The 26,681-nt window shown below is 39.2% G+C and overlaps 1 protein-coding gene across 17 annotated transcripts in view; it reads left to right on the top strand.

The window, feature by feature from the left end:
• The window catches only part of LOC134208729 (uncharacterized), a 580,250-nt gene that overhangs the window by 495,051 nt on the left and 58,518 nt on the right, over positions 1-26,681 (top strand). For 13 of the 17 annotated variants that reach the window (XM_062684572.1, XM_062684586.1, XM_062684576.1 and 10 more), the window contains 2 exons: positions 194-223; positions 11,880-12,177. In XM_062684572.1, coding sequence (XP_062540556.1) covers positions 194-223; positions 11,880-12,177 — 328 coding nt within the window. The remainder of the gene's footprint in view (positions 1-193; positions 224-11,879; positions 12,178-26,681) is intronic. The other 4 variants (XM_062684587.1, XM_062684577.1, XM_062684574.1 and 1 more) reach the window with 1 other exon arrangement.

Raw genomic sequence — 26,681 nt, 5'->3', positions numbered from 1 at the left:
TATCTCTCTCTGTCTCTCGCTCCACAATATATATTTAATGACACGGTTTTTATCCGACGATACTAATTTCGAATACTGTTTTTTTGCTCTGTTTTTCCTTTCTTTATCGTCCCCATCATCGCAATCGGGCGTGGTGTGCAACCTGGCCGGGTGATCCCGTGTGACCGAACCATCCGGGTGGGACCCAAAATAGCAGCGGTTTGCGTGCCCTGGCCAACCGAAGGTAAGAACTTTTTCAGCAACAATCCTCCTCCTTCCGGCAGGCGACGGACTCCCTAGATTCAAGACCAGCGCGCGATGAGAAGAGTGTTCCGTCGTTTTATTTTTTCTTTCTTTGTTATACATTTTTTGTTTGGCCGTTTCAACTCCTAACTGATACCTCACCCCACTTGGGAAAATCGGTACGTGAGTACAGTAAATAATAGATTAGGGGCGACGCTGTGTGGCCCCAGGTTGGTCACCGGCGGCGCGATGGTAGATTGTAGGAGCAAATTGGAAGAAAGCAAAGTTTCCGGAAAAGTAGTTTTAAGAGTGAGAAATGTGGTTCATTCGCTAGACCTAAGAGACAAAAACAGATTTTGATCGGTACTCGGCGATTCCGCTGCGCCTGAGTAGAAGTAGAACTTTGCAATTGTAAATAGGACGGCCAGTAAGCGGAAACATGCGACAATTAAGGTGTAATTTGCTTTGGAAACTGTAAGACTGTATCATTGTTTTTGTTTTTGATATTTTTTTATTTTGGTTACAAATGAAATATGAATTTGATGTATTTATTTTGTTTTTGTTAATTTGTCATAATAAAAAATGATTATTTCGAAGAGTAGCTGAATTTGGTATCATTTGAATATTGCGTTTAACTCCTACGTCCTAATTATCTTGTGCGCTCAAACGTGAAATAAGATGCTGACTCTGACTATGACTTAAATATCTTAAGGCGATGGACTTTTCCTAGTCTAATTTTCTGTAAAACATGAAAGCTGTGAAAAACAACTAGGATGTTGTTGATCACAACTGTCTGCTTTTATATATTTTTGACCAATTGACCCGGCAAACTTTGTCTCGCCAAAAAAATAATTAATTTTCTGATACAATTTGTTGCGTACACAATTTATGTAGGAAACAAATCGGTTCTTCAGAATGGTTTTTCATTTTTTACAGCTCTGTAATAACATTCTTCCTTATGAATAAAGTACATACACTAACAAAATCTAGCACATATCAAACTTTCCATTAGGTATTGAATGATAATGCTAACTTCGTGTTACATTTTCTAACAAATCTGTATACCTACCTGGATACCTGCTTGGCTACAGCGTCGATACACCTATGCCTGGCATATTGTATAAAGTACATACACTAACAACACTAACTTGTATAAAGTACATACACTAACAAAATCTAGCACATATCAAACTTTCCATTAGGTATTGAATGATAATGCTAACTTCGTGTTACATTTTCTAACAAATCTGTATACCTACCTGGATACCTGCTTGGCTACAGCGTCGATACACCTATGCCTGGCATATTGTAGAGCTCCATAATCGTCGGTCTTGGGCGATGTTCCTCCAGTTTCCTCGAACGTTCAGGGTCCCCAGGTCCGATTTCACCGCGTGCAGCCAGCGTGTTCGTGGCCTTCCACGAAGTCGCCGGCCCCTATCTGGTACTCTGTTGAATATTGTTTTCGCTATTCGTTCTTCCGACATTCGCGCTAAGTGACCAGCCCACTGAAGTCTGCCGTATTTCATACGATTATTTTCTTTATTGTATACACAGAAAAAAAATATGAAAACTAATAAGCGCGTAAAAAATAAAGACGCGGAAAATTACACTATTCTGGGCGTACATTGTTCTTTTCTAACAAGTTCGCCCTAAATGTATGCAATTTCTATAGCGTTATGTCAATTACTATAGCATAAGTAATATGAAAAGTGGCATAATGCAACAGAAATTGCATAGATTCAGGCGAAAATATCGTTTAAATTTACACTCTTTTTGCCATTCCCTTTATGTGCATTACTTTCGTGTAAATTTCAACAACTTTTTCTATCTGTATACTTGATACAGCTCATGATTTATGCGTCTGCGACATACACCATTTTCTAGTTACCCTCCGAGTATTGTACGCAGCACTTTTCGCTCCAAAGCTCTCCGGTCCGCCTCTTTTAATGTCCATGCTTCATGTCCATAAAGGGCCACTGGTTGAATCAGAGTTTGTATAGAGCAAATTTCGTTTCCGTGTGCATGTTGCGGGATCTAAGCTGGTTACGTAATCCGTAAAAGGCCCTATTCGCAGCAGCAATAAGTCTTTTCACTTCACGGAAAACGTCATTGTCACATGTCACAAATGTCACAAATCCGTATAAGAACCTACAAAAACCTGTAAAAGAGCTGAACATATGGGCGCGTTCGTACAAATGCCAGCTTTGTTTTATATCCCGAGCAGAAGCGTCGAACTCGATAACAGAAGTTGGTTTGAACTTGCCGTGCATAAGAGGTAAAATGCCAAAAAATTATACCAAAAATTAATATTCAAAATACGGCATTATATGCTTAGATGTTTCAATAGGGTATACCCCGTTAGGCATAAGTACGTTAGGCATAAAGACGTTAGGCCTAAGTACGTTAGGCATAATGGACGTTAGGCATAACGAACGTTAGGCATAATGTACGTTTGGCATAATGGACGTTAGGCATAAAATGACCCAAAGAACAGTCTATGACATAAAGAAGGCAGAATTATGCCAAACGTCCATTGTGCCTAACGTACATTATGCCTATCGTCCGTTATGCCAAACGTCCGTTATGCCTAACGAAACTTATGCCTAACGTCCTTATGCCTAACGTCGCGGACCCGTTTCAATACCAATCCGATAATAATTTGTTATGATTTTGGTATTGTAATAACAGAGTATGTTATACCTGAAGTGCATATTAATTTTTGACATTACTCCTTTGATATTTTACCTCTTATGCAAGGCTATAGCTTTAGCTCATAACAGAGTATGGCAATTAATAACAAAATTAGGTATTATTGAGGTATTTACTCCTGCTCGGGATATCGATAATACACATTTTCGAGCGGTAATATCACTGAATATTTGAGAACCACTCGTCAGATTATAGAGACTTCTGCCGCCCTTCAAGTAATGGAACCTCAAGATGGATTTGTAGCTGTAGCAGCATCATCACAACTGGCTTCGATGATTAACGAATGAATAGCTGATACAAACTGGAACGAGTACAATGCAGTAATCGGAAAAGGTGAGTATGTTTCTGAGATGTTTTGTTGACTTATTGTTAGTAATGGTTAGAAATTAGTTGGGCCGGAACAAATGTTTATTTCTTCTTATGTCTTTTGATAATAAAGAATTAGGTCAATAAATCAATTTATAAAATCGAAAAAAATACTAATAAGTTTTCTTAAGGAACTTTTTATAAAAGTTCGAAAAAAAAATATGACTTTTTAAAAATCCCTATCAAATTAATCAAATTCGGCCACGAAATTTTGAGGGGTGCGGAGACAGGAGAAGATAATAAAATTAGTTCCCGCCTTAGAATCAAAACAGTAGTGATTCAAATTGTTTGGGGCATTCATTTTGAAGATGGATCTGAATCATGCATTTTCCCGGCAGCTCCCAGGGGAAAAAGTAGCTAAGGTCTGCAGCTTTCCATCGGTGTTTATATTGTTGCATATGGTTGACTTAAAAAAATGTTGGGAGAGAAACACGCAACTAGGGGTACAACCGGAGAAACTCCATTACTACTCGTTAACACAATTTTTGGAAAATGACATCTACGTCACTTTTTCAAATTACGGCATAGAAGTGGAGTGCGAAAAGAAGGAACAGCTGTGCCGTTCTCAAGAAACACGCAGATCAGCTTCTATCAGAAGCTAAAGGCATTCCACAAAGGCTTCGTGTTGCGAGCCAAGATGTGCATCAGGTATAAGGATGGGAGCTTCCATTTTGCAGCCTATAAAGTGTTATCCCTGATCGTCTTCCAGCGTCTGTTGAAAACAATAAATGAGTTCGTAAAAAGTTATCGAGTCGGCTTCGTTAACCGCCACTTGATAACGGATCAGTTATTTACTGTACGGCAAATCCTTCGAAAAGGTTCTGAATATCGGGTTCCAACGCACCAACTGTTTATCGATTTCAAGACGGCATATGACAATGTAGACCGCGTAGAGCTAGCTATGGGTAATCATAAATGCGAACGGCTTTGGGACAGTTCATCGAATGACGTTTATTCGAATGACATTTAGTCGAAAGGACATTTGGTCGAATGGAAATTCAGTCGAATGTTGAAAGCCAATTTCGAATGTTGAAAGCCAATTTTAGTCAGTAATAGGAAATTAGTAAAATGGATTTTGGAAGAAACGAATACGGAAGTAAAATATTAGATACAGTGGGGGGCCGAAATCCGTCCACCTTCCGTGATCCTTTGATTTTAAATTCGTCCATGGTGGGCGGTTTTCGGTTCAGAAGGTGTTGGTTTAATTTAATATTTTATCATATTTTTCGTAGTTTTTTATGTGTAAATGCGGAACACTTTAAAAGTAGTGGCCTTCGTGCTCCTGTATCAACGTTAAATGTTTCATTTGCATTCAAATCCTATTTTCTAGAAACTTTTTCAATTGACCTTTCCCGTCAACATTTTTTATTCGCTCGATCGATTCTTTGGCTTATTTAAGGTCAACTTTCCCAAAAAAAAACCCATATTTTTTAAGCCTCTAACTATTTTTAAGGTCACTCCTGACGGAATCCAAGTTTCGAAGGGTTCGCGTTTTCGGGGGCACACCACTCGATACGGAAGCAACGCACAATTGTCATTTTTTTTTACGTATGCTGCGACGCAGAAAAACTAAATCAACAAAAATGACAGTTGTACGTTGCTTCCGTATCGAGTGGTGTGCCCCCGAAAACGCGAGCACTTTGAAACTTGGATTCCGTCAGGAGTGACCTTAAAATCGAAAACAAAAACCGAAAAAATGCTTCACATGTGAACCGGCCTGAAAAATTCACCCGATGTTCGTTCAAAATCTGGCCAATCTTAAAAAAAAACAGCACTTTTTCGATTTTTGTTTTTTGATTTTGAAAATAGTTAGAGGCTTCAAAAAATATGGGTTCTTTGAGAAAGTTGACCTTAAATAAGTCAAAGAATCGACTGAGACAATAAAACGAGAAACATTTTTTGACGGGAAAGGTCAATTACTGAGGTGCTTATGTTACGAATTCCGATGCCCCACGGTACTACTTAATCAGTCTTCAAAGAAAATCCTTTTTTGCGAAGGATTTACATAAGTAGGTATGCTTTGATTTGATTCGCTGTGTGATGCACTGGAACATCAACTCCTTTGCACACTTGATTGAAAATACTGCATCAGAGTAATTCTCGCTGAGACCGGGCCACTATTTGCACGAGGTTCTTAAAAATTCCTAAATTTATGTTCATTCGAAAGCTTTCGGCGAGTATATTAAGGATCCGAGTTAGTAAAATTCTTCAGAAAGATAGACCTGATGAGATGCTCAAAACTTTTGGGCTCTTCAAATAAAATACTGTTGTAGATATGCTTTTCATTTTTGAAACATATTTGGCTTAGAATAGTGTATGAAATCAAGGAACTGCCTTTGTATACGGAAGCTGTTTGAGAAGATGATTCTTAATCGGCTCGACAAATGGGTTGAATCGAACGGCTTTCTATCAGATACTCAATTTGGATTCCGCAGAGGCAAGGGAACGAACGACTGTCTTGCGCTGCTTACTACAGTGATCCAACTGGCCTATTCGCAAAAAGCGCAAATGGGTTCAGTTTTCTTGGACATTACGGGGCTTTTGACTCAATTTGCGTTGACATCCTTTCAGACAATCTCCACGAGTGTGGACTTTCACCAATATTGAACAACTACTTGTATAACTTGTTGTCTGAGAAACATATGAGATTTTCTCAAGGAAACTCGACAACTTCAAGAATTAGTTACATGGGTCTCCCCCAGGGCTCATGCCTAAGCCCCCTTCTTTACAACTTTTACGTCAGAGATATCGATGGATGTCTCATGGAAAATTGCACGCTTAGACAGCTTGCGGATGACGCCGTCGTCTCCTTTACAGGAACAGCGGCGGACGATCTGCAAGGACCATTGCAAGATACTTTAGACAATTTGTCTACTTGGGCTATTCGGCTAGGTATCGAATTCTCTCCGGAGAAAACTGAGCTGATCGTCTTTTCTAGGAAGCATAAGCCGGCAAAATTAGAGCTTCACCTTGAGGGTAAGAAAATCGCTCAAGGCATTTCACATAAATATTTAGGGGTCTGGTTCGACTCGAAAGGCACCTGGGGAAAGGACATTAGACATCTGTATCAGAAATGCCAACAACGAATCAACTTCATGCGAATTGTAACCGGAACATGGTGGGAAGCTCACCCAGAAGATCTGATAAAGCTTTATCGTGCAACGATTCTGTCGGTTATCGAATATGGTAGTTTTTGTTTGCAATCTGTCGCGCAAACGCACCTGTTAAAACTCCAACGTATCCAGTATCGTTGTCTCCGTATCGCGTTGGGTTGTATGAACTCGACTCATACAATAAGTCTAGAGGTACTTGCGGGAGTACTTCCTTTATCAGATCACTTCGCGGAATTGTCGTTCAGGTTCCTCATCCGGTGTGAGGTTTTAAACCCATTGGTTATTGAGAATTTTGAAAAGCTAATCGAACGAAACTTCCAATCAAAATTTATGACAGTGTACTACTGCTACATGAGCCTGGAGATTGGTCCTTCTTTGAATGTTCCCAATCGTGGTTGCTTCCTGGACTCCTCCAGTTCTACTGTAGTTTTTGATCTGACCATGAAACAAGAGATCCATGGAATATCAGATTCACACCGATCGGAGTGCATACCGCCAATTTTTGCAAGCAAGTACGGTCATGTTAGTTGTAATAAAAGGTTTTTCACCGACGGGTCAAAAACAAATTAATCCACTGGTTTCGGTGTCTTTAACAATCTTCAAAACCCTTGTTCCGTATATATCGCAGAATTAGCGGCTATACACTATGCATTAGAGCGAATCGCCTCTCTTCCCCCAGATAAATATTTCATTTTTACGGATAGTCTCAGTTCTTTAGAGGCTATTCGTTCAATAAGGCCGGTGCAGCACTCACCATATTTCCTGAGTGAAATACGAACCATATTGAGTGCTCTCTCGAATCACTTTTACACTATCACCTTAGTATGGGTCCCTTCACATTGCTCGATTCCGGGTAACGAGAAAGCGGACTCACTTGCCAAGGTGGGCGCTATGGAAGGCGATATTTATGAGCGCAAATTAGTCGAGACTTTATCAAGGTAATGTGTCGTCTAATGTCCAATCACTACTCTTTAAACGCACACTCCTATCGAATAGGACTCGCCGACAGCAATCGATGCGACTGCGGTGCAGGTTACCAAGGCATCAACCACGTTGTCTGGAGCTGTCCTAAATATTTATCCCTGTCTACACCTCGTCAATCAGCAATGAACGTGCCACAACATCGCCACCTAGGCCCCATCCCATCCATATTTTTTTTTCTTGTACTCCTTAACCTCGACCAAGCCGCGAGTCTTTCGGCTCCCCAAGACTAATATTATACATTAAGACGACAATCATGATTGTAAAATCAATAAAATAACGGCTCCGTAATGCCTGCTGGCGCTTGAGCCTTGAAATAAAGATAAGTAAAAAAAAAGGAACTGCCTTCGTAGTATCATATTAACCATAAAAATAATGTTCGTTGGTTAGATGGGCCTTCAAAAAATAATTTGGTAAATCGTACATAACTTTTGATAGAAAAAACATACACCTGAGATTTTCGGACACAATGCACAATATGAGCTAAGCTTTTTAATATTCAAAATCGGTGGTTGCCAACCAAGCGGAAAATAGTTTTAAAAAGAAATCCAAAATGGTGGCCAAATTCAATATGACTGCCTCAATTTTTATTATTGAAAATTGAGGATACACTCTTCGCCTTTTCGATCAGGAAATTTACGAAAATTTACAAGTCTTGGAACCTCACCAGTTTTGGCAAGATTTTGGACGCTAATAGCGCTTTTACCTTTCGATCTATTTTCAAGATTTTAGTATGAATCTACTCGTCTACTTTCCAGTAATCTGCCAATTTCATTGAAACTATTGATTTATTGGCGACAAGATATTTAAATCTTCCGATGCTATTTTCGAGAGCGACAGTTGGAAAACTAAGACGCTAATAGAAAATGCATATTCACGGCAGTTCACGTGTTCAAATGGAAATATGGTCTGTAGAAGTGGGTATGTGTGTCGCTAGTGGAAAAGGCGATCACATTATCTGTTAAAAATTTCCATTGGACCTGGAACTTGACCATGGACATAAGCGCGTTAATTCCATCAAATGATAGACGTCACGTCCTTTCTGGGCAAGGATGGGTGTTGTATGACGCCAAGTCAAAGTGTTTTCTGTGTGGAACGATGGGACATAAAAAGGACTCTTGCCCCAACGTTAGATATGGAATTCACAGGGTAATAAGCAAGCAACGAAGCTGGAAGAATTGGCAAAAGTAATCCAGGAAGCAATTCCATGCCAATAGGTCAAGTCAAGGGTTCCCGTCCGAGAAAGAAGTGTGCTCGCGAGAAATAAATAATTACATTGGGTTGTTAGAATATTAAATGGCCGGGGGTCTGCTAAACTGCATCAAGCGTCAACCAAAAACATGTTTTGCTCAGGTTTGCGTGTAGTAAATTTAATTGATTGTGAATCGTATCGGATAACCCTCTGCCGCATAACTAAGAATTTTCTACAATAAATGTACGCATGAAGTGTTCTAAATTAAGTTCCGTTTTCCTTTTGCGAACAAATTATCACAAGTCAGTCAAAACGCAGCTTGGCACGGTTATGTAGAACCCCGACTAAATATTCACATTATCGGCTTCGTAGATTTTTCTAGTAAACGAATGATCCTAATAAATAAACAAATAGGAAAAATAAAGCTGCAGAATATTGTAACTTAGGATTTCCATTATTGTGCTTGTTACATTTTTTACCTTTCTCGTACAACAAAGGTGTACCGAAAGGCTATATATGATCACTCCAAAAACGAACTTTTGATAGGAGCCCCGGAGACCCATAGTGTTATATACCAATCGACTCATCTCGACGAGCTGAGGTAATGTATGTATGTGCGTATGTATGTGTGTGTGTGTGTGTGTGTGTGTAGACACACTTTTTGAAACTTAGCAATATCCGAATTACTAGTCCCATTCGACGGAAGATCTTGTCCTATATAATTGGCCAGATCGGACTATGGGATCAGAAGTTATGGTCAAAATACTATTTTTATGCCCAAAACACGCTAATCTCCTACGGTTGTGTCTTTGCCATTTTTAAAATGTGGTCCTGTTGATGTTAAAAGAGTTGTTGCGGATGTTATGGGCATTGTCGGCCGAACATTTGAAAAAGTGGCAAAACTGTACACCCGCCTGAAACGTGAGGCAACAAAAGTTGGACTGGTGGTTAATGCTTCGAAGACAAAATACATGCTACATGTGTGAAGCACATGCCAAGCTTGAGAGGAACGGTTAGAAGCAGTGTTACGATAGACGGGGATTCATTCGAGATGGTCGAGGAATATGTCTACCTCGGATCGTCGCTGTTGGTCATGAAATGCGAAGGCGTTATCCATCTGTGGGAATCGGCTTGCACTACGGGAAGAAAGTGCGGTCGGTCAAAAACGATTCACATCCACACCAAAATGTATCATGTACAAAACGGTGGTCCTCTATGGGCATGAAACTTGTAACATGCCTGAGGAGGCCTTGCAAGCACTCGGGGTATTCAGGAGTCTCGTACTTAGGACGTGGTGTGCAAGAGAACGGTGTGGTGGTGGCCAAGGATGCGCTGCAAGCTCGTCCAATTCTACGACGAACCTAGTAGAAGGTAGCTTAAGTTGGAAGGGTACGATGGGTTGGGTAAATTGCAGGAATACCGGACAGCAACCCTGCAAAGATAGTTTTTTTTCAAACGGTAGGCAGAAAAATGCCTGGAGCGCAGCGACCTAAGTTGGCGGAGCATAAAACGATTTGGTGAGGGTGGGACGCAAACGTACCTAGTATTGAGAGGTCAAATTCTTTACTCGATGTTATCTGTTCATATGTAAGCCAAATAAATGATGAAAATAAGAAGAAAACTTGCATTCTACTGGATTCTGGATGCTCATATCGTTAAGCAACCATGCAAACCATGGACAAACTTCTAGAGAAACTCCTGGTGGAACTCCTGGACGAACTTCAAGAAGCACTCCTAGAGAAAATCCCGGACGTACTTTCGGAGGAAATCCTGATGAATTTTGCGGAGGAACTTTCGGAGGAACTCCTGAAGGAACTTCCGGAGGAATACGTGGAAGAACTTTCGGAGGAACTGCTGGAGAAAATTATTTTTATATTCTTACTTATCATCACTTACTAATTTTTCGGAAGAACTCCTGGAGGAACTCCTTGAAGAACTCCCGGTGGAATCCTGAGGAACTGCTGGAGGTACTCCTGGACGAATATTCGGAGATACTCATGTACAAACCACAGTAACTTCCGGTGGAACTCATGGAGAAACTTCAAGAGGAATTACTGGAGAAACCTCAGCGCTCAGATCACTTTCAATTCACGACAAACAAATAAACTAATCGAATACAAGTAAGCATTTACCAATGCAGTTCTATAATAAGGATTGGGGTTGTGTATTTGAATTCCTTACGGCTTGTACGAAAGCTTTTTTTAATAAAAAAAATCAAACAGATTTCTGTGTAAAAAATATGGCAGGGCTCCCAAATTGTTATGAGATACCAATAGAGATATGTAATTGTGAAGAATAAAACTATTTAAATAATTGAGTTGTAACCATTATCGAGGATAAATCAATGGTTCGTGTGTCCTACCCAAGTACTTTTATTCGAACATATAGTACAGCTGTATATGCCTATCCAACCACTCCACGCGCTACCGTCCTAAGGCATTCGGCACTGATTAATCCGCTCATCAAAACCACATATATCAAGCGTTAGAAGTACCACCTGATACCGAACAGAAGTAAAGCTACCACCTCATTCCCAATGTATGAAATTCATGGCATTGTAATTTACCTACAGCGACATTCATGAAATTCCAAATCCAAAGCCAAAAGCAAAACGATACCCCCTCCACTCCATGGCATGAGTGACATGATGTGTTGCTTCGGTGGAGTGCTTGCCGAAACCAGATGGTTAGAAAACCACTCGTGCGATGGAGTGTGGTTTGGATCAAACAATTTATTACACAACCATCAACTCATCAAACGCGAAACCGGAACACTCGGCTTTTTTTATTCGGGAAACTCTGGGGTTCAACATTGATTGAAGTGCCCGCGGACTGTTTCTGTTCTGATATGGTACGCACTTTAAAGACTTTTTATTTTCCACATCTGGTTGTGTTAAATAATTGAAACTTCAAACCAGAAGAGTAGGTGGGATGCATCGATTTATATTATTTAGTTTTATAATCCGTATTGATCTTTCCCATGACGACGCAAGTCTTCCATTAATTAATTGAACGTCGAACGGCTTCGACTCTTCTCCTCTTCCAGTTGGGTTTCGGTTCTGTGGTTCGCCAAGGTATGTGGGATGGGAGTCAGATAGTCAGCATCAATTTCAGTCCGTTTTTCAGTCTTTGCGCTTCATTGAGGTTTCCCTTTGGTAGCGCTGGGAAAGCTAATTAATTGATTGCTTTATAAGCTGGTCTTAGTATTTAAGAGTGCCTTCGTGCATCGAACCATTCTGCCAATATCTACCGCAATAAATTGCAAACCATTTAAAACAATTTCACCCTTTTTCCTAGGTTACCGCCTGTCGATGGGCGCCTGGCCGTGGTTAGGAGCAACGGCAGCGACCGTCGGAGCAACCGGAGCCCAATCGGCGGCCCTAGCAGCCGCCGCAGCAGCTGGTGCGGCACCAACGTCGGCCGCCGCTGCCGCCGCAGCAGCAGCCGCGGCATCGTCTAACCAGGCGGCAGCCGCCGCAGCAGCAGCCGCAGCGAACCAGCCGATGAATGCAGCGGCTGCGGCCGCAGCAGCCGCCTCACCGTTGTTGATAGCTCAGGCGGCCCAGCGGGCTGCGGTCGCCGCCCAGCGGCAACGGTGAGTAGTGCATACAATTTTGGTTTGTTTGGGGCGAACATTTCGTTTGAAGTACTGCGATGGAGTTGCTTCTCTATGGTTAAACACAAAATTTCATTAAATTTTCCAAAATGGGTTAACTTTGGTTTTGGGAATCTGAATGTGACTTATGCATTGGTATGTCATGGCTTTGACGACATATTATGTGCCCAGGATTCATCATATTCTTATGTTTTATCGTTTCCTGTAGCAATCGCAAAAATACGCCGCTTTTATCCAAGTCAAAATTCTAAAAGAACAGAATGTCTAATACGAACACTTCACTTGTCATAAGACGAGTTAGTACTATCCCATTTAATTTCACACCAACTGATGATATAAAATGTCTTATGCCAAGTTAACACATTCCACTAAAAAACTCAAAACAATTTTCTATAACGAATAGGGAGAATTACGGCTTTGGCAGGTTTTGTTCTTTTGTTATTGTCAGGGGTTTTTTTTTATGACTGATTATGCTCAGATTTGGCCTAAACATTCTTTGCATATCAAAGAATATTGTAGCCAAATTTCATAAAATTCGGTCGATACATATTACTAATTATTTAGTTTCACGAAATTGATCGTTTAACGTTCATTATAATCTTTCATAATTTGTAATATGGCAGCGAATCAAGTGGCATCTCCATGGCCAAGTTCTCCAGCAATACCACAACGCAAAAATAAACACAAACAACCCCTCGGTTCCAAATCGATAACGCCACAACACTTCAACCTACATTTGTCAATAAATGCAAATTTACACCTTGACAATCGATTGTCAGGATAGCGTTGGGTAGTGGAGCCTTTCAAATGGTGATACAGTGAATTTATTTATACACAATAGACGGCTTGGGGGTGCAAAATGGAAAATTGACATGAAAGCTGCTTCCAGCCATGCTCTAGCCAAGTACCCACCGATCGATAGCGGGGGCCGGGGAGGTGGCGCTGGATGGAACTGGTAACCCGTTTTTGCCAATCTGCTTTCTTGCATCTTTCGCAATTTTGCCATTCACTTCCGCTCCGATTATTGGTTTGATCCATTAATAGCCGTCGCCTACATATTCCTACGTGCTACGTGCCACTACTTCTATCGCTGGAAGTGGAAAAACGGTTCGCCTTTGTGTCGAAATATTGTTTCCCCGGATTTTCCTGCTTTAAAGCGACCATATTGTAGTGGAAACGAGGGCGGCTGGAAATCCGACATTGCACAAGCCTAGAAATGGTAAGTGATTTTTCATTTGCCAGGATTCGTTCATGTTGGCTCGTTTGATGGCAGCTCGGATATGGTTAGTTGAGCATTAAAAAGCCAGATAAAAATTGTAGAACATGTTCAACCCATCATACGGATAGGATTCTTTCAGTTTTGCCAAACGTACATCAGAGTCGCTTGGCACCACTGAACACGTACATGCATCATGCACAATTGCGTATTCTCGAAAATCGAATAACCCTTTCGTAAATTCCGAAGAATTTTCCTTCGTAAATTCTGAAGGATTTTCCTTCGTAAATTCTGAAGAATTTTCCTTCGTAAATTCTGAAGAATTTTCCTTCGGAAATTCCGAACAATTTTCCTTTGGAAATTCCGAAGAATTTCCCTTTGGAAATTCCGAAGAATTTCCCTTTGGAAATTCCGAAGAATTTGCCTTTGGAAATTCCGAAGAATTTCCCTTTGGAAATTCCGAAGAATTTCCCTTTGGAAATTCCGAAGAATTTCCCTTTGGAAATTCCGAAGAATTTCCCTTTGGAAATTCCGAAGAATTTCCTTTTGGAAATTCCGGATAATTTCCCTTTGGAAATTCCGAAGAATTTCCCTTCCGAAATTCCGAAGAATTTCCCTTCCGAAATTCCGAAGAATTTCCCTTCGGAAATTCCGAAGAATTTCCATTCGGAATTTCCGAATAATTTCCCTTCGGAAATTCCAAACAATTTTCCTTCGGAAATTCCAAAAAAAATTCCTACGGAAATTCCAAAGAATTCCCCTTCGAAAATTCCAAATAATTTCCTTTCGGAAATTCCAAAGAATTTCCTTTCGGAAATTCCAAAGAATTTCCTTTCGGAAATTCCGAAGAATTTCCTTTCTGAAAAGTTTTTGCTCGAAAATTCCGAAAAATATCCCGTCGAAAATTGCGAAGAATTTCCCTTTGGAAATTCCCAAGAATTTCCCTTTGAAAATTCCGAAGAATTTTCCTTTGGATATTCAAAAAATTTTCCCTTTGGAAATTCCGGAGATTTTTCCTTTGGAAATTCCGAAGAATTTCCCTTTGGAAATTCCGAAGATTTTGCTTTGGAAATTCCGAAGAATTTCCCTTTGGAAATATCCAAGAATTTTCCTTTGGAAATTCCGAAGAATTTCCCTTTGAAAATTCCGAATAATTTCCCTTTGGAAATTCCGAAGAATTTCCCTTTGGAAATTCTGAAGAATTTCCCTTTGGAAATTCCGAAGAATTTCCCTTTGGAAATTCCGAAGAATTTCCCTTTGGAAATTCCGAAGAATTTCCCTTTGGAAATTCCGAAGAATTTCCCTTTGAAATTCGAAGAATTTCCTTTGAAATTCCGAAGAATTTCCTTTGAAATTCGAAGAATTTCCTTTGAAATTTCCGAAGAATTTCCTTTGAAATTCGAAGAATTTCCTTTGGAAATTCGAAGAATTTCCTTGAAATTCCGAAGAATTTCCTTTGAAATTCGAAGAATTTCCTTTGAAATTCCGAAGAATTTCCTTGAAATTCGAAGAATTTCCTTTGAAATTCGAAGAATTTCCTTTGAAATTCGAAGAATTTCCTTTAGAAATTCTGAAGAATTTCCTTTGAAATTCGAAGAATTTCCTTGAAATTCCGAAGAATTTCCTTGAAATTCTTTTGAAATCTGAAGAATTTCCTTTGAAATTCGAAGAATTTCCTTTGAAATTCGAAGAATTTCCTTTGAAATTCTGAAGAATTTCCTTTGAAATTCCGAAGAATTTCTTTGAAATTCGAAGAATTTCCTTGAAATTCCGAAGAATTTCCTTTGAAATTCCGAAGAATTTCCTTTGAAATTCGAAGAATTTCCTTGAAATTCCGAAGAATTTCCTTTGAAATTCGAAGAATTTTCCTTGAAATTCGAAGAATTTCCTTCGAAATTCCGAAGAATTTCCTTGAAATTCGAAGAATTTCCTTTGGAAATTCCAAAGAATTTCCTTTGGAAATTCGAAGAATTTTCCTTGAAATTCCGAAGAATTTCCTTTGAGATTCCGAAGAATTTCCTTTGAAGTTCCGAAGAATTTCCTTGAAATTCCGAAGAATTTCCTTTGAAATTCGAAGAATTTCCTTTGAAATTCCGAAGAATTTCCTTTGAAATTCCGAAGAATTTCCTTTGAAATTCCGAAGAATTTCTTTGAAATTCGAAGAATTTCCTTTGAAATTCCGAAGAATTTCCCTTTGGAAATTCCGAAGAATTTCCCTTTGGAAATTCCGAAGAATTTCCCTTTGGAAATTCCGAAGAATTTCCCTTTGGAAATTCCGAAGAATTTCCCTTTGGAAATTCCGAAGAATTTCCCTTTGGAAATTCCGAAGAATTTTCCTTTGGAAATTCCGAAGAATTTCCCTTTGGACATTCCGAAAAATTTCCTTTCGGGAATTCCAAAGAATTTCCTTTCAAAAAATTCCAAAGAATTTCCCTTCGGAAATTCCAAAGAATTTCCCTTCGGAAATTCCAAAGAATTTCCCTTCGGAAATTCCAAAGAATTTCCCTTCGGAAATTCCAAAGAATTTCCTTTCGGAAATTCCAAAGAATTTCCCTTCGGATATTCCGAAGAATTTCTCTTCGGTAATTCCGAAGAATTTCTCTTCGGAAATTCCGAAGAATTTCCCTTTGGAAATTCCGAGGAATTTCCCTTTGGAAATTCCGAAGAATTTCCCTTTGGAAATTCCGAAGAATTTCCCTTTGGAAATTCCGAAGAATTTCCCTTTGGAAATTCCGAAGAATTTCCCTTTGGAAATTCCGAAGAATTTCCCTTTGGAAATTCCGAAGAATTTCCCTTTGGAAATTCCGAAGAATTCCCCTCTGGAAATTCCGAAGAATTCCCCTTTGGAGATTCCGAAGAATTTCCCTTTGGAAATTCCGAAGAATTTCCCTTTGGAAATTCCGAAGAATTTCCCTTTGGAAATTCCGAATAATTTCCCTTTGGAAATTCCGAAGAATTTTCCTTTGGAAATTCCGAAGAATTTCCCTTTGGACATTCCGAAAAATTTCCCTTCGGGAATTCCAAAGCATTTCCTGTCAAAAAATTCCAAAGAATTTCCCTTTGGAAATTCCAAAGAATTTCCCTTTGGAAATTCCAAAGAATTTCCCTTTGGAAATTCCAAAGAATTTCCCTTTGGAAATTCCAAAGAATTTCCCTTTGGAAATTCCAAAGAATTTCCCTTTGGAAATTCCAAAGAATTTCCCTTCGGATATTCCGAAGAATTTCTCTTCGGTAATTCCGAAGAATTTCCTTTTGGAAATTCCGAGGAATTTCCCTTTGGAAATTCCGAAGAATTTCCCTTTGGAAATTCCGAAGAATTTCCCTTGGAAATTCCGAAGAATTTCCCTTTGGAAATCCGAAGAATTTACCTTTGGAAATTCCGAAGAATTTCCCTTTTAAAATTCCGAAGAATTTCCCTTTGGAAATTCCGAAGAATTTCCCTTTGGAAATTCCGAAGAATTTCCCTTTGGAAATTCCGAAAAATTTCCCTTTGGAAATTCCAAAGCATTTCCCGTCGGAAATTCCAAAGAATTTCCCGTCGGAAATTCCGAAGAATTTCCCTTTGGAAATTCCGAAGAATTTCCATTTGGAAATTCCAAAGAATTTCCCTTTGGAAATTACGAAGAATTTCCATTTGGAAATTCCGAAGAATTTCCCTTTGGAAATTTCGAAGAATTTCCCTTTGGAAATTCCGAAGAATTTCCCTTTGGAAATTCCGAAGAATTTCCCTTGGAAATTCCGAAGAATTTCCCTTGGAAATTCCGAAGAATTTCCTTTGGAAATTCCGAAGAATTTCCTTTGGAAATTCCGAAGAATTTCCTTTGGAAATTCCGAAGAATTTCCTTTGGAAATTCCGAAGAATTTCCTTTGGAAATTCCGAAGAATTTCCCTTTGGAATTTCCCTTGGAAAATTCCGAAGAATTTCCCTTTGGAAATTCCGAAGAATTTTTCTTTGGAAATTCCGAAGAATTTCGCTTTGGAAATTTCGAAAAATTTCCCTTTGGAAATGCCGAAGAATTTCCCTTTGGATATTCCGAAGAATTCCCGTCTGGAAATTCCGAAGAATTCCCCTTTGGAAATTCCGAAGAATTCCCCTTTGGAAATTCCGAAGAATTTCCCTTTGGAAATTCCGAAGAATTTCCCTTTGGAAATTCCGAAGAATTTCCCTTTGGAAATTCCGAAGAATTTCCCTTTGGAAATTCCGAAGAATTTCCCTTTGGAAATTCCGAAGAATTTCCTTTTGGAAATACCGAAGAATTTCCCTTTGGAAATTCCGAAGAATTTCCCTTTGGAAATTCCGAAGAATTTCCCTTTGGAAATTCCGAAGAATTCCCCTCTGGAAATTCCGAAGAATTCCCCTCTGGAAATTCCGAAGAATTCCCCTTTGGAAATTCCGAAGAATTTCCCTTTGGTTATTCCGAAGAATTTCCCTTTGGAATTCCGAAGAATTTCCCTTCGAAAATTCCGAAGAATTTTCCTTTGGAAATTCCGAAAAATTTCCCTTTGGAAATTCCAAAGAATTCCCCCCCGGAAATTCCAAAGAATTCCCCTTTGGAAATTCCGAAGAATTTCCCTTAGGTTATTCCGAAGAATTTCCCTTTAAAAATTCCGAAGAATTTCCTTTTGGAAATACCAAAGAATTTCCCTTTGGAAATTCCGAAGAATTTCCCTTTGGAAATTCCGAAAAATTTCCCTTTGGAAATTCCGAAGAATTTCCCTTTGGAAATTCCGAAGAATTTCTTTTTGGAAATTCCGAAGAATTTCCCTTTGGAAATTCCGAAGAATTTCCCTTTGGAAATTCCGAAGAATTTCCCTTTGGAAATTCCGAAGAATTTCCCTTTGGAAGTTCCGAAGAATTTCCCTTTGGAAATTCCAAAGAATTTCCCGTCGGAAATTCCAAAGAATTTCCCGTCGGAAATTCCAAAGAATTTCCCGTCGGAAATTCCGAAGAATTTCCCTTTGGAAATTCCGAAGAATTTCCCTTTGGAAATTCCGAAGAATTTCCCTTTGGAAATTCCGAAGAATTTCCCTTTGGAAATTACGAAGAATTTTCCTTTGGAAATTCCGAAAAATTTCCCTTAGGAAATTCCGAAAAATTTCCCTTAGGAAATGCCGAAGAATTTCCCTTTGGAAATTCCGAAGAATTTCCCTTTGGAAATACCGAAGAATTTCCCTTTGGAAATTCCGAAGAATTCCCCTCTGGAAATTCCAAAGAATTCCCCTTTGGAAATTCCGAAGAATTTCCCTTTGGTTATTCCGAAGAATTTCCCTTTGGAAATTCCGAAGAATTTCCTTTTGGAAATACCAAAGAATTTCCCTTCGGAAATTCCGAAGAATTTCCCTTTGGAAATTCCAAAGAATTTCCCTTCGAAAATTCCAAAGAATTTCCTTCCGTAATTTCCAAAGAATTTCCTTTCGGAAATTTCAAAAAATTTCCTTTCGGAAATTCCGAAGAATTTCCTTTCTGAAAAGTTTTTGCTCGAAAATTCCGAAAAATATCCCGTCGAAAATTCCGAAGAATTTCCCTTTGGAAATTCCGAAGAATTTCCCTTTGGAAATTCCAAAAATTTTCCCTTTGGTAATTCCGAAGATTTTTTCTTTGGAAATTCCGAAGATTTTTCCTTCGGAAATTCCGAAGAATTTCCCTTTGGAAGTTTCGAAGAATTTCCTTTCGAAAATTCCAAAGAATTTCCTTTCCAAAATTCCAAAAAATTCCTTTATGAAATTCCGAAGAATTTCCTTCCTGAAAAGTTTTTGCTTGAAAATTCCGAAAAATATCCCGTCGAAAATTCCTAAGAACTTCTCTTCGAAAATTCCGAAGCATTTCCTTTTTGGAAATTGTCCTTACGGAAATTTCGAAAAATTTCCAAACGATAATTTTGCCCTTCAAAAATCCTGAATTTTATTTCTGAAAAATTTCCCCTCTAAAATTCAAAAGAATTTCTATTCGAAAATTCAAAAGAATTTTATTTCGAAAATTCTGAACAATGGCCCCTATTCTATTTCGGAAATTAAAAAAAAAATCCGTACGGAAATTCCGAAGAATTTCTATTTGTTAATTCCAACGAAAATCTCTTTAAAAATCCCGAAGAATTGCACTTACACTTAGAATTACGCTACCTGTTCAGGTATATGGAGATGGAAAGTAAAAGATTTCGTCGTTTATCTTTGTGTACAATGCTTTCTTAGCTGAATAACTATCTCATTTATCATATACTGATTATGTTCTGGAATGGTGCTTTATGATCGTATAGTTAAATAAATTATTCAAAAGTGGTTTAAACAGCAAAATGACTGACTAGTTATTTATCAATCTACCAAACAAATGAATAAACTCCAACAACCTGACAAATGCTTATTTGTTTCATAACTAGATTTAAAATAGTAGATATGTACTGTGGAACCCTGAAGAGAATTTTATAAGTTTTTAAGTGTCTCTTCCTACTGCTGAAACATTTTTTAGTTGCGCAACGTGACAATCTCACATTCTCCTCTTCCACAAAAAAAGTGTTCTTGAAAACTCGTATTCTGCAAGCCGAAGCGAAACTCGAACGACGCTTATTAAAAAGTTTGCCACTTTCTACGCTATTCTGTTTCCTAGGGCTTGTCGAACAAACAACGATCTCCACCTCCACTAGTTTCACTACATTTGGGCTTGAACGAGCACTTTACTCCTCAGAACTGGGGCAAAGAACGAATCAAATGATTCAAGAACGGAGCCCCGCCAAGAAGTAAGTGCGAAACGAACAATGATTTGCCTGGTGGCGGTGTGCAAAAGAATAACAGTTTGAGTAAAACTTCAGAAGCAACTCCTTTCTGCCGGGTCAATCTTCAATTGTTTCGCGCATCAAAGATTCAAACTGCAACACAACAGTGCGATGGAATGCAAACGCCACTAGGAACTTCGGGGAAGGCGTTTTTCTTTCTCGGCGATACAATTCCATTTAGAATGACTAATTGAGATAGTCAGTTCTCTTGCTTTGCTTTTAAATAATTTCCCCTGGACTTTTTCCGTTCGCTATCGTGATGCCAACGATTGCAGAATGACAAAATCCATTCGTTTGCCATTCGCGTCGGAATCCCCCCGGCCAGCAGGGAAGTCGCCAGAACGGTAAAAGTTGGAAGCTTTTGAATAAATTATTTCACACCACCACCGGTGTGCCTCCGTGTTTGAGGGAATTCGTGGAAATTTTTCAGGATGCACACTGTTGGTATCCGGAGAGAGAGAGAGAAAAAATGGACCGACCGTCATCCGTCAGCTGTGTTGTTGGGATGAACTTCGGTGTATTGTCTGACTGGTAACAATTCCATACACATACAATGGGCCAGGAAACGGAAGAATGCTATCCTACATGTGACGGCTGTCGAGTTTCCGTAATTACAAAGTATTTGTACTGTCCTAATGGAGAGTGCTGTTTTTTCCCGTTGTTGAAGGATAATTTGTAAACCAATGTGTCATGATTGTTTGCATGTTTGATTGAAATTAGTTATATATTAAGTACAGAAATACCAATTTACGCTAACAAGTCAGTAATTGAAAAGGAATCATAAGCATATTCTTACAAAACGTAACAAAAAAGCAATTTAATTCATGGTGTTTCCCAAATTGTCGATTGTTGCACGACCAATACCTGTGAGTAGGTATATGTGACGTCTACAATACTCACGTTATTCTATTCGTACACCAAACATTTAACTTTAGAAAACCACTCAAGTGAATCAATTTTCAAATAACCTTTTTATAACACGTACCACACAAACGTTCAATTTGGAAAGTTCTTCTTCGGTTCGGTCTAACAATAGCTCGCAGTTACAAAGGAGAAAAAATGGCTAACATGGGAAAACTATAATGCCTTTTAAAACATTTATTTGATTTATGGCGTTCCTTCACTTCTTATGCCATTTTGCTGCACTGCAAGTGGCGGAAACCTCAGAAGCAAGCAAGAATCAGAACAATCTGATTAATTCACGTAGTAACTGTGGATTTGTTGATAATAGGAAGTTAGAGTTCAAGTTTAGATTTCAAAACATATTTAAATCCGCTACATTCAACCACTTTTTGGATGAAATTCATATTCCAGTAACTATGTTTTTGTTATGTATCCCATGTACGCCAGGATATAATCTTCAATATTTCGTATGTGGTTCAACATGCTCAACATAAGGGTTCAACTAATGTAACCAATCTTGATTCTTGGGTGTCCTAAACTTTATATTTAATGTCGATTCGAAATCCTTTCATCACATGTTGCTGTTTTAACAAACATAGGTACAGAAAATCGGGAAAGCTCGGATAAGCATGCACATAAAATATAAAAACTTCCACCGCAATAGTGAGCACACTTTCACTACTAGTGGTAGTTACCAACCATTAGACAGTGGTCTCATCCTTTTGCCATCAACAGGAGCGTGCGAGCGTGTGTTTGTGTGCGTCCCAGCAGGTGGGTTCCGTCCAGATACCCCGGAATGCCCCGGTGGTGAATTTTATATTTTAAAGTTAAACAACAGCGCACAGCAGGAAAACTTTCCCACACTTTCGCCAAGTGCAATCGGAAAGCTCTCCTCGCCTGCCAACACCGTGGGAGATCCGAAGGAAAAGGTATAACGTACCCATTGTCTGTTTCGAGGTGGTATCCACTCTATGGTGGCGTTGGCTCTTTCTCCGGTACGATCTCCTTTCAAAGTTAGCGGTTGTCGTCTAACTACTGTGGTTGAGCACCTGGCATTGCCGCCCAGAGGGAGGTGTTGAAAATTGTTGGGTAAACTTATGAACTGGAGACCGGCTGTGATTCGTATACTGGGGATGATTTTCACCGGAGCGTTGCTGTTTGGAGAATGTCAGACTACAGAAGTTCGGTGTTGCCTAGATGTGGTTGGAAACTGCAATAATTTTACTGACCTTTTTGACCAAGGGCTGTGATTTTATTTTGCGGGTATAATTTCGGTTCACCTTTACTGAACGAGGAAGGCAAAAACATTGGAAAAATCTATGTAAGGTTGTGTTGATAACTGCTTTGGAATGAAAATTGAAGCTAAATATCAAAATGGAATGGGGAAATTCTACAAGAAAAAAAAAAGCAGAAGGGTTGTGTACAAGACACGACCGCAAGGTAGACGTTGGACAACGTAAGGCTATCATTGCGATTGATCTGTCTGCCGTCACTAAGCGATTGTGCTTTGTACTTTGACCAACGCCGTTGGGAATAAAATTTCCTGCAGCAACTCCACCGATGCATCGGATGCATGGCCCGCTCTCCGCGATATTTCGAACAAAATGGCTGCGACAAACCTTGAGGCAAACTATTGTTCAAAGTGAAAATCAATCAAGAGCGCGCGTCGGAGGAAGACGCTACAAAAAAAAAAAACAAATGGCATGTAGCAGCCAAGTGAAAAATTTTCTCAAGATTCTGATTTTGGTTTTATTGTTTTCGGCAGCAAAATCACAAGCGAAGGGTTGGAGAGAGGCGCCGCAAAAATTTAAAAATTTCCTTTCAAGAATATGATTTTAGTTGGTTGACTGCTTCTCATGCCATCCATGAGAATAAAATCTTACAGCGCTATCCTCCGACGCGCGCTTGTGATTCTGCTGCCATGAACAGCAAAACCTAAATCATAATCTTGAAATAAAATTTTATTTTGCTCCTGCTGACGCAATCCCTGCGAAAACATTTTAGCAGGCAACTTTCTGCTGGCGAGCCCTGTGAAAAACTGGAATACTGCTGACACCGACGACAGCCACTCGAAAGTTTGCCGCTGAAACACCGTCATCGATGCTGGAACCGCTACCGACGACGCCACAGTTCTTTTCCCTCTCCGCTCCGTTGATTTTGATGTCCGTGTTGGGAATACATGAACGGGATTGGTTGAACCGGAAATTTTTACTTGGTTTGACAAGAATTTATATTTTAAATAGTTTCCCGTAAACAATTGAGCTGAAATAAGGGAACTGATTATCGTTCCCTTTCATCAACTTTGCGCGGTGATTTACAACTTTTTTGCGTGAAGGATATTCCCAGAAATAAGATCACCTGACAGTTGGCACATTTGAACTTATTTAAACTTCCTCTCCTCACTGAACAATTCTCCATTGCGTGATGGGATCCATTAGAATTTTTAAAATTACCCGAAAATGTTCTCAAGACAATCACTGATCTTTCCAAGACTATTAGACTATTAGACTATTAGTCCACTCTGTTGAAGTAAACGAAATACAATTCGAGAGGAGATTTCTTTCTCATTTTAATTACTTGGATTGGTGAAAATCCAAACATATTCAGTTTCTATCTTGATCTCATCCATTGATTTATCAACAGTGGGGATTTAGAACAACTCTCGCGCTTAGTTTCATAGGGGCGAAGAAGATCTAACCTCACAAACCAGGTAGAAAATATTCATATATCTTAATCAATGTAGGCTTTGATTCTGCTCTGCTTTGAGCTAAAAATTTTGTTTGCCAAAGGTAAAAATAAATCTTTCTGGATTTCGCAATCCAGCTCGTATTTAGTTTTAGTTTAGAAACATTCATCACCAAATTAGTCCATATCCGGAGACCCGAGTGTCGATGCCTAAGCACCCCCGCTGCCGGAACCACGAGCGCTTGTAAGGATCTCGTACTACCGTTGTCCCGGATGGCTGGATATCGGTCCCCGATGGTACTCGCTGGTCCTTCGATTAACGTTGAGATGCGCTCCTTCCGATTTACCTTGCTTATATTAGAATACTCTTTGAGATGAGGCCCTCCTTGGCCGTGCGGTAAGACGCGCGGCTACAAAGCAAGACCAAGCTGAAGGTGGCTGGGTTCGATTCCCGGTGCCGGTCTAGGCAATTTTCGGATTGGAAATTGTCTCAACTTCCCTGGGCATAAAAGTATCATCGTGCTAGCCTCATGATATACGAATGCAAAGATGGTAACCTGGCTTAGAAACCTCTCAGTTAATAACTGTGGAAGTGCTTAATCTTAATGAACACTTAGCTGCGAGGCGGTTCTGTCCCAGTGTAGGGATGTATTGCCAATAAGAAGAAGAAGAAAAAGAAAAACTCTTTGAGATATTCAAGAAGACGGGGTTGCAGCTTGACATACGTCACAAGTTTGGAAAACTTTTTCAAATTTCTCAGAGATGGTGGGTCCTCAGACGACTAATCAGATTTTATCCATAAATATATGACGATTTTCTTTTCTTTAAATTTGATTGGAACAGAAAACGCTTGACAGAAAAATAAACGTAGTCGTCCAGCAACAATGATTGATGCGATCTTCATTTTTGTTACGAAAGCTTTTTTTTTTTTTTTTTTTTTTTGTGTCTTTATTAAGGAGACTTTCAGCCCGAGGCTGGCTCGTCTCCGTTACGAAAGCTAGTACAGTCGACTCTCTACATCTCGATGTTTTATTGTACCACTCATAAAAAAATCTACTCCACTGCTTATTTTTGTCGCAACGAAAAATAAGCGCCAGATAGTCGCCTAAGAAAAACATACCTCCAGAAAAAAGCTACTTTGATATTTTTGAAAATTTGGCCGCCACGTGGTGGATTCTGACGATGAATGCTTTGATAGCACGTGCTATTTGTACTGCGGATAAATTTTACAGATCTATGAGAGCCTTGGAAAATGATCACGAAAGTTGTAATTTTGTTGCAAGGCATATATCTCGATACATATCTGTATCTGTAATCTTTCTACATCTCGATAGCCTCCCTTTCTCGATGTTTTCTGATCATATTTTGTTCTGGATCCACTCTTCTTTCGTCGATATGTTCAAATTTTCAGGTTACTAGACTATCTTTGGACAATAACAAACACGTCAACAACAAGAAATTACATTTGTTTTGTTGTCGTTTTTTATAGCAACGAGCTTTTTGTATTTAGTACCCATTCCTTTTCCTCCCATTCATCGATCTTTCCCTATCTCGATGGTCCCTTCAATATCGAGATGTGAAGAGGCGACTGTACTACAAAAAGGAATCACTTCTGAAGCGACAACCCGGACAACCATTCTTCAATTACTCCTTCAAAGTTATTTATATAAAATTAAATAATTTTATCGCTATTTTTTACTCTAAATTATTCCCAAAAATGATACAAATTTTAATGAATTGTTATCACAATTCATGTAAAGTATGATATCAACGCAATGTCGCGGATTTCGCGATTTTCGCGGATTTGTCGCGGATTTGCTCTTCCAGTCGCGAAAATCGCGGTTCCGTTAAACGTTGTCGCGAAAATCGCGGATTTATATTTACACTCTCTCTCAAACTCATTATGTTAATGTTTTTTATATGAGTGTATGAGAAGCAAGCAATACTTTGGGATCCGAACACATTTATAACACATTATATATTTTAGTTATCGAATGTTGAGAGACCGTCTGTTGACCTAACAAATTGATCATATAGAAATTCTGGATTACCGGGACGCCGAATTGTGTTTAGAAGTTAGTCTTTGTTCTCAATATATTTGAGAGTGATTCCCATGATTATTTGTAGATTATTTTAACAATTTGGGGCTTGACATTTTGTCTATTTTTCTCTCCAAGGGTGTTATTGACCGAATTAAACGCATTGAAATTCGCACCTGGGACCGCCGGAAATGAGCTAAGGCATGCTGGTTATCACACGTAATTATGCTGGTTGTTATCAACTCTGTCCACTCGGTTGAGCGATAGAGAGACGCTTCATCTTTCCGACCTTCTGCCTCATCAAGTTCTGCTCCATAGTGACTCCCAGTACTCCTGGCTGCCTATTCCAATTATTTGCCATCTAGTCCTTAGCACTGTCATAGCTCAATTGACCTTTCCCTTCAAACATTGTATCTTTTTTTTGTCTTTATTAGTGAGACTTTCAGCCCTGGGCTGGCTCGTCTCGTGCACGTACATTGTATCTCATTTTATAGTCTCAGTCAATTCTTTGATTCGTTTGAGGTCAACTCCCAAAGAACCCACCCACAACAGCTCTTTTTTGATTTCTTGTTTTAAATGTTTATAATAGTTAGAGGCGTCAAAAAATATGAATTCTTGCGAAGGTTGATGTTGAATGAATTGAAGAATCGATTGAGCGAATACAAATGTTTGACTGGAGAGTCCAATTACCATCATTGCTTGATTAGATATTTTTTCGGTAAAAAGCGTTTCTGCCATTTAGCGGTCCAAAGTTCATCGTTTCTTCGTTCGCTCGTGCCCTAATTTGTCTAAAACTTTTTTTAGAAGCCTGTTAGTCTTATATTTTTAACCAAAGGTACATTGCTCTAAATATAAAGCGGAGGCTTAAGGCAT

Source organism: Armigeres subalbatus, chromosome 2 (assembly GCF_024139115.2).
Source record: "Armigeres subalbatus isolate Guangzhou_Male chromosome 2, GZ_Asu_2, whole genome shotgun sequence".
NCBI lineage: Eukaryota > Metazoa > Arthropoda > Insecta > Diptera > Culicidae > Armigeres > Armigeres subalbatus.
This window is presented reverse-complemented; position numbering and strand designations above follow the sequence as displayed.